Source organism: Necator americanus, chromosome I (assembly GCF_031761385.1).
Source record: "Necator americanus strain Aroian chromosome I, whole genome shotgun sequence".
NCBI lineage: Eukaryota > Metazoa > Nematoda > Chromadorea > Rhabditida > Ancylostomatidae > Necator > Necator americanus.
Window position 1 is genome coordinate 4,764,300 of NC_087371.1, and position 9,296 is coordinate 4,773,595.

At 40.5% G+C, this 9,296-nt stretch overlaps 1 protein-coding gene across 4 annotated transcripts; it reads left to right on the forward strand.

Annotated features, from left to right (window-relative positions):
* Window positions 1–447: 447 nt before the first annotated feature.
* On the forward strand, window positions 448–7,024 carry RB195_004501 (uncharacterized protein; the record flags this gene model as incomplete). 4 transcript variants are annotated; one of them, XM_064182367.1, is made up of 3 exons in its annotated part: window positions 448–583; window positions 2,861–2,960; window positions 6,757–7,024. In XM_064182367.1, 3 exons carry the CDS (start codon window positions 448–450, stop codon window positions 7,022–7,024), a joined length of 504 nt encoding a protein of 167 aa, XP_064033634.1. The 4 variants fall into 4 exon arrangements, with proteins under 4 accessions (XP_064033634.1, XP_064033635.1, XP_064033636.1 ...); XM_064182370.1 differs by lacking the exons at window positions 448–583; window positions 2,861–2,960 and adding exons at window positions 3,312–3,412; window positions 3,472–3,906; XM_064182368.1 differs by lacking the exons at window positions 2,861–2,960; window positions 6,757–7,024 and adding an exon at window positions 2,203–2,402.
* Between the last annotated feature and the right edge of the window lie 2,272 nt (window positions 7,025–9,296).

Below are 9,296 nucleotides of genomic sequence, written 5' to 3' on the forward strand. Positions count from 1 at the left end.
TCTACTGGGTTCGGACAGACTCCCTGGAATTTCACCCGTTCCTCTCCTCCTCTTCTTCTCCTGTTGATCCTCCTACGTTCGTGCCCTCAAGTGAACTCCTCGGCGAAGCGTGCAGTTATTCCAAGAAGAACGCGCCGACTTGCCGATAGAGACAATGCGAAGAAGCGCTCGTGTTTACGATGTTAGGAGTCGCTTTTTACAATGGCGTTCCATTACTTCGCCTTCCATTACGCTGCAGAATATAACTTCTTCTGCCCGATACCACCGTTCATTTCGAAGACCCGCCGAACTCTAATGTAGTGAGGTCTGGCTTTGATCGTTCCGTCCGGATAATATTCGATAAAATCACAATGAGAATGAGAGGAATTTGCTCCGCTAAAACTAATCTCACCTGAGTTTCAATTTTAATCTTCTTCTACCATTACTTTCACCATGTTATACTTATACATGCATCTCGTCCTTTTCTCTTTGCGTCGAAAAGCCACCAGCATCATCACAGCTGATGAATCCGAGTCGGACGCTTTAGATGAGGAGTTGGAGGAAATGATTCGCAACGAGAAGTCTTTTTACATATTCGTTGTCTGTGAGTTGAACACAAAACTAGGAAAGGCTGCAGAAACAGAATACTGAATGGGAAGATTTGGACTTGGGGTCCGGAATGAAAACGGCAATGGTCTCGCCGGACTGTTGTCCGCCACTTTCATGGAAACTCTCTTGCCGTGAAGAAATATCATCGTCAATGGACGTGGAAATCCCCCCAATGATATATCTTGTGCGGAGGTCGACCGCATACATACCAAACGGAAGTGGTGTCTACTTGAGGTCTCGGCGGTGCCATCCTCTTGTAGTGGTTCTCCTTCGTGCGAAGACAGCCACACGATAGAAAAGAACATCTGTTATGGGTAACTTAGATGGACTTGCAGCTCTTCTCGTCACCTTTCAGTTTGAGCACAGACAATCAAATAACGAAGTAAGTATAACACATTACCATGGGCATTGTTGGTGTTCTCGGGTCGAGTAGTAATGGTGGTTTATTGGGTCGCAAGCTTCCTCTTACTAACTTAAGCCAAATTAGCATTCCAAACAGTGCTACGTACATTGTGCGGGTGTGCAAGAATCAACACAGGGAAATTACATACAATGGCAATAGCACATTATATACACTACAACATGAACTAACATAGTTAACATTTCTACGGCTGCAGCACTCATTTGCCGCGTTCTACCGCGTTATACCACTTAATCCAGAGACCATAATGGTTAGAGCATGGGATCTTAAGTGCGAGCCCCCGCAGGATTCGGAGAGACTAGGCCGCCATGAGGTGGCTAGCCCAGCATGAGCTCTCCCGGATCCGGGGAGTCGGCCTCGAGTCCAGTCCACCTATGCCTGTCGCTCCTCCTAGGAGCGGACCAATTTCTGATGCCCTACTCTTACTTCGACTCAACAAATTTCGACTCAATTGCCATCATCACCCGGACCTGATTCTATGAACCAATAAATTGTTGGCTTAGTAACTTCGTGTAGGTGTAACAGATTGTCCTTAAAAAATTGATCAGGCACAATCTGTAAACTGAAAATTTTAGACGAAAAAATTCCGTTGCTCTTTAATAAAAGGATTTTGTATGATTGAACTATTTTGTTTTATATTTATTTTGATGACGATCTGTACTTATAACGCACGTACGCTTGCATTGGAAGCGGCCATCGAAGACCTGATGATGCAAGTCAGGAAGATTAAGTACGACGTCATCGGACTGATCGAGGCGAGATGACGAGATTGGCAAAAAAAATTGACTCTTTCGAACAACTTACGATCCGAATCGGACATCTGCGGATGAGAAGATGTGGTCCAACACCAACTTCGACTATCTTCGTCGCTTACGCTGTAACAAGCTACGAAGAAGAAGAAGTCGATGCTTCCTATATAGACCTGGAGGAGACAGGAGAAAGCCGCCAAGTTCAGAGGGCGAAGTCCCAGAACTGTCATTAACTGAAATCTATTTGCTACGTTAGCCGGCTTTTGAGGAGATTCCGCAATGGACAACATCGACGAGAAATACGACCGGCTCAATCAACACCTTCACGACTGCACGAGGGAGGCTGGGAGTTTTGAATCCACCAAGAGCCGCCTTTCTCTTGAAACACTTGGGCTGATACGTCAGCGAGCCAGGAAACCAAGAACTTAGCTCTTGAGCTCGCAGGGCTTTGCAGAAAGGCGATAAGGGAGGACCTTGAAGAGAGGAGAACAGAAGTGCTGACTGAAGCTGCAAAGGCAGAAAAAAGCATCCGCTACGCTAAGCGAGAATTCGCAAATCGTAAGAAGAAGACTGCTTTCCGGACCCCGAAGGGAACAACCTTTGCATCGAGAAGGGAAATGGAGAAAATCATCTACAACTTCTAATCTGATCTCTTCGACAGTCATGCCACTTGCCTCCTCACCTGGGAAAGATGGACATGTCATCATAGAGGTTCTCCCGTCCGAAGTAGGGTATGCCATCATGTCAGTAAGAAATCGTACTGCACCCGGTCTGGAGACCTGGAGAACCTTCCGCTAGTAGTCATCAACACCCTGGCGAGGCTCTTTACACGTTACCTGTCGGAATGTAAGGTTCCTAAACAGTGGAAGACCAGCAAAACCAGCAAAACCAGCAACGTGTTGTTGTATGAAAAGGGAGATCCACATGACATCGGCAACTAACGCCCAATCTGCTTACTGTCCGTCATCTACAAGCTCTGTGTGGGAATGATCCCTAATAGGATTGAAAAGTCTTGGATGAAGGACATCCATGCGAGCAAGCAGGGTTTCGAAAACTATTCAGCACGATTGATCACATTCACACAGTTTCGAAACTCATCGAGGTATCACGAGAGTACAAGAAGCCGCCTGTCTCACCTTCATCGACTCGAAGAAGGCTTTCGACTCAGATGGAAGTGGTCATGGAAGCCTTGGACAACCAAGGTGTCCCTACTCAGTACACAAAGATACCTCGAGAGTTGTACAGCAACTTCACGACCAAAATTTCGTCATTCTACAAGAATATCATTCACCATCATGACCTCAATTTCACCTAAAATATTCACACCCGTCCTCGAGAACGCAATGCGAAAGCTAGAATGGGGCGACATGGGAGTGAAGGTTGATGGTTGGCACTTACACCATTTGCGCTTTGTTGATGATATTGTTCTGATAACACCTAGCATCAATCGAGTAGAACGAATGCTGACCAAATCCGATGAAACATGTGGATGCTTCAGTTGAATCTACATATCCGGATGTATCAGCTACGTTTATCTGGTTCGGGAATTGAACATGATGAATGACCTGACCCCCGAGCTGGGCAGGAGGAGACGAGCGGCTTGGGGAGCGTATAAGAGCATCGAGGATGTAGTGAAGAAGACCAGAAACACCCGGTTCCGTGCTCACCTCTTCAATACCACCGTACTTCCCGCTTTGACCTATGCTTCAAAAGCTGGGCATTTCGCAAGCAGGAAGAAAACGCGGTGACCATCACTGAAGGCGCAGTTGAGAGAGTGACACTAGAAGCATCCCGCTTCACGCAAGTGAAGGACGGGATTCGAAGTCCTCTCCTACCTCAGCGACCGGAGATTACAGACACCGCTGCGTTTGCAAAGGAAAGTAAAATAAGGTGGACCGGACACGTGATGCGCTTTAACGGCAACCGTTGGACTAGAGCAGTGAGCGACTGGGTTCTCCGCAATATTAAGCGCACTACAGGAACACCGCCAACCCGATGGTTAGATTTCTTCACGAAGTCCTTCAAAGAAATTTATGATTCTCTTCGTATCCCACGGGAAAGGAGAAGCAATGGGGTGCCTCTGGCACGGGACAAATGGAAGAGTTACTGGCGCCCGCTCGACCAGTTGGAAGATCAACAGGAGTCAAGGTAATCAAGGTAATTATTTATTATCTGCATTTTAGTATTTATTTGTTACCAATTTACTAACTATTAACATTTGAAAATATCAAAGAAAAAAGTAAGAAATGTTGACCGATAGTAATTTGGTCGGAATCTTCATGTAAGTGCAGCTGCTAAAAAAAGAGAAAATTAACTATGGACTAGGACTTCGCATTTAATCACGAAGTAAGATCGGAATTTTCCTTGAGATTAACGCTTTTGCTCGGATTCTCAGAAGCCACTTAGTAGAAATCTGAAGCGCTGCTTCTGAAAAATGACTGAGAAGGGATATGCTGACCTGACTAAACTGATTTGTTCACTTCAGGAAAAGTTTTCTATTTTCAGATTAACTCGAAGAATAACATCTTGACTTCCCGCCTTCTATTTTTTTAAACACCTTCTGAACATGTTGAAAAATCAACGAAATCAATAGGTTTGATCTGTGAAAATTTGGGTTTGGTACAAATCTAACATCAAGAACAATTGGCTAGAAAGCATATACTATTACGCGAGATGTTGTGGTGTCGCTTGCCAATAAAGAACCACCTCTAGGACATTTTGTTTCAATTTCATCTGATGCGAACCTTTTTCGGTTAGTACTTTATCGATCATGAGATGCGACTACTACAGTTTCACAATACTTATATCCAGGTGATTCTGACTTTTGTTTGACTTTATTGCAAATACCACTCGTTGCACGTTGCACTGCATCAATTCATCTATTATATATCACCGCCGCCGGTAATTTTGACCTTGCACTCTACGGTCGTGCGGGCAGTCAAGGTCTTGATCTTTGCAGGACCTGACATGCGTTTTATGCTTGGTGTTTCTGGCTATATGTGTTCATAAAAATAATATCGATAAAACAATATCGATATCGCTGTTTCGAAACAGGAACTCCAATCATAAAATCAAATTTTTACTAGTAGATAATTTTTGTTGACGCTAAATATTTAAATTAGACCAGATTACTAAAACTTCTTCAAATTTCGCATCTGTAGCGTAGGAGAAATGCCTCTAATTTGTTACGTTTTCTATTTATTTCTTTTAGAATATCCTATCGAATGCACAAAATATGACAAGCAGAAGCTGATCTTATCATAGCAACGTTTAAAGGGATCGACGTCAACTCCGAGTCCATCTCTGGGATCCGAGTTTGATTATTGGTCATCATATGGATAGGGTAACCGAGGTTTCAACCCAGCAGTGTATCCTAGATAAGCATCTCATCGTCCTCAGTAGTAGGCACGATGAGGAACGGAAGAACTTTGTCAGAAGTCGTCACAAAATTAAGTTTTTTAGTGCTTTAAAAATTACCTTGCTTACTTGAGATTTTGCTTCCCTTAGTTGGTATGCCTAGCACATAATTCCTAAGGGATCTGTACACTTTAGGTCCAGCATTCAACCAAATCCTTCCAGTCTCCTTGGAGATTCTTGTAATCCGAAAATTATCATTCGAGCAACTTTTGTTCTGTACAATTTATCTCCTCTTGAAGTTGTTCTACACATTTGTCGGACCTTTCTTTTTTTTTGAACGTTCTTTTTTACGTGTCACTATCACTATCACCTGTCGAGAACATTAATGAACTTTCGTTCGATTCTGTCTTTAAGGAAACTTCGATTCAAAGGGGTCCACACAGTGAACGTCACATTTTTTTGGATAATTATCGCTGAAAAGAAAATAGACAAAATTATTATCAACATTAGAAAACTATTATCTAGTGACTGGTGATTTACTGAAAAATTTTACACAAATAAAACAGCAGGCAATAGCATAATAGCAATAAAGCATAAGGCAAACGCAGGGCAATTAACGATCGCCGTTGCCAGTCGTTTCCCCTAAGAACATTTTGTCGCGGAGGCTGCGGGTACCTAACGATACTCACCCACTGAAATGTTGTACTGTAAATGTTGTTTTAGAGGGAAAGTAGCATGTTCGTCTGCTGATCAAACGCATATCACCCTATCCAGGCGTTCGTGACACTTTCGCTACGGAACACCGGATACGTTTGTGATGCGCCTTTGATTCATTGATGTGGTCAGCGTCCATAGTAGATCGGGGTTAAAATATGTAGCTGTAGTGACGTCTCTGAAAGATCCTAGGGAATAGCTGCGATCTTCAAAAACTTCATGACGTTCACTTGAGTCTTTTCTCATTTTCTAGGATTAAATACTCAAGATTAAATTCTTATTTTATTTTTCATTGTGTCAACCATGTTAGTTTTGTACGCATGTACTTCTATCACGTGTTCTTCTAACGACATTTCCTTCACCATGCTACTCTCACCATTTCTTCTCGTTGTTTGTGGAAATCGTAGAAATTTACAGAGTTTTCTTATGAACTTCTATCTAAATGTTTACGGATCCAAGAAGTACATGAATGTTTGCGGTTTGCAGCACGTGAATGCAACATTGAAGAACGTCAAGATTTTCTAGGTAATAATGATAGATACTTACTAATTAGCTGCGTATAGTATGTGCGAAGATCACCTCCGCTCGTATATAATAGTTTGTGTTCTTTATAGCTTGAGTAAGAACCCATAATTACGGTAAAGATCAAAATGAAGAGATTAATATTTTTAAATATGCATGAACAGTAAAGGAAACGTCAAATATCGTATATTAACTTTCCTTTTTTCTTTCTCACAGTCATTTTACTTCAAAAATCTCTGCACCTTCATCTTGCAGTCGGTTCAGAAATACCTCAAAATCGGTGCAGTTTTGATAAGTCTGGACGAGTGACACTCATTCTGTGCTCATACAACCGGTTAGCTTTTTTTTCACTAACCTTATCTTTGTACACAATGTATCTTTTTATCAATGTTCTTCTTATTGCAGCCGCGTACGAAGAAACTATGTCATTTATGAGAAAGCCGATGCTGAAGCCGAAACCAAAGTCGAAGAGGAGGACAAAACTGAGGGAAAGGACAAAGCCGAAGAGAAGGAGAAAGTCGAAGAAAAGGAGAAAGCCGGAGAGAAGAAAGCCGAAAAGAAGGACCAAGCCGAAGAGAAGAAAAAAGCCGAAGAAAGGGAGAAAGCCAAAGAGAAGGAGAATGCCGTAGAAAAGGAGAAAGTCGAAGGGAAGGACAAAGCCAAAGCCGTTTAAGCTTCACATGAATGCGTCGGAAGTATTTACAGAAGTAAGAAAATGAAAAATAAATTACTTTGCAAATTCGAGTGTACAACAGAGCGAATTTAACACAAGAAAGATCCCATTCCTTCGTAACTATTAGAAATCCTTGTGACATTGAGAGATTTAGTAAAATGAACTTCTTACTTAGCAGAGAAACGTTTTAACGTCGTGAAAAATCCGGAAATGGGTATGTGGCCCTAAATAAAGAGTGATACGCTGCCTTTTTTTTTACAATGAACAGCTGTATTTCAAAAACTATACCAGTTACGTAAAGTCTACCAGAAATTACCGAATTTTTTGTAGGCATGTACTTCCATCTATCTATTTTAATGAGAATATTTGCATCACTATGCCATTTCCAGCATTTCTTTACGTCTTTTCTAGAAATTATGGAAATTTACAGAACTTAGCAAGATTTTGAATGAATAAATGTTCACAGATGCACAAGGTATGGTCATGAATGTCTGGTTAATTATATTTTAACCATTAATTATTATTATTAGATATTGTAGTTCGAATTTTTCTGTTCGAATTCTTTAGGTTTAATATACCTTGTATAATTATATTAATAATTAATTATTATTATTAGATATTGTAGTTCGAATATTTCTGTTACAATCATTTAGATTTTTGAATATTTTAATTTTGAATAAAAGTTTAGTAAATTAGTCAAGGTAGTTTATATTCTCAGACATATAAACTACCTTGACTAATTTATTTAAAACCAGTATTTTCTAAATATATTTGAATCTCCGAATAATTCTAGTCACTCTTTTTCAGGATTTCACGGACGAATTGACTATTTGAATGAGTTGGTTTTTCAACAGTCAAATAATTTATCAACTTGTGTCGGTTAACTTGAATCAGGCAATAAGTATGTATATTTCTTAAATTTTCAGGATAGGGATCGATTATATATCCATTTCACTTCTCCGCAGGTATATTGTGCCAACAATACTCGAACTTTCGCATAAAATTAAAATCGATGGTTTTCGAGGAACCATCGATTTTTAATTTAATGATTTTCTCCTCAACTCGTCAAACACTTCTTGCATACAGATATTCCAATACATCGTCGAGGCAAATATCATGTTTATTCGGCAGAAAAACACCGATTTTATTATTGATTTGTCTCGTATGAATGTTTCTTTTTCTTTTTTTCTGTTTCTACGAACTATAACATCTGTTTTCAAAGAGGAAAAACTTATCGATTTTGTTGATTTTGACCGTAGACCAAGGGCAAAAATAAGAGTCGCACACAAGAAGTTATCTCTCATGTTAATGTCGTATAAAGCAAATGTTTTGTAGCCCACAAATGATTTTTGGTTTAGTCAGCTCGACAGATCTCTTAAAAGTTATTTCGTCCCAATACCGCTTTCCAAATTTGTGGTAAGCATCGTACTTCTGAAATTTGAGTACTTCATTAGTAATTGGATGATGGCAGCGAAATAAATGGGTGCTTACTAATTGATGTGTTTCAGGAATACTTACCATATCCCCAATGAAACCGCAATCTTATAAAAAACTTTATCAACCAAAAAAAAGGATACAAATAATTTAGAACAACCATTTATTTTCGTTTATTTATGAACCCGCCCGATCGATAAACGCTCTCTGGAACACCTAGCTAATGAAGAACCGATGAAACTAGTGTTGAGCCGCGAAAACAAATATTCCTTACAAACAAATTGTATCAGAGGTCGTGAATAGCCTAAACATTGCCATAAATTTACCTATCAAAAGATTTTGCTAATCCGAAATAAAACCTTATCTTACGTTGTCAGCAGGGTCGTAATGATGTGACACATCCCTATGGGACACGACACCCACCGGCACCATTTACTTTCTTTTTCTTCTCTGCGTCTTCTTTTCCTCTTGGTCCTGCAACGTTCTTTCCACAGGCCAAGGCTGTCGCTAATTTAATATATATAGAAATTTCATATGCGCAAAAAAGTGGGAAAATTTGCCGAGAATAAATGTCCCAGAGAAAAAATCGGTAGCTAACCAGGAAACGAAGGAACACCAAGCAGTGAAGAAGCCACTTTGATGAAATGTTGTTGAAATCCTCTAAGGTGGTTTACTTTTGTGTGGAGGTGACTCTGACCGAACTGCGATGCATGATTCGTCCTCCAGTTCCCAAAGGTCTCTCAAGCCTGGAAGAAGTTCTACACATCTGACATTCCGACTTTCCGGAATCGAAAGTATAGTATAGAGTTAACCACTGCTAAGCGAAAGAATCTTCAAC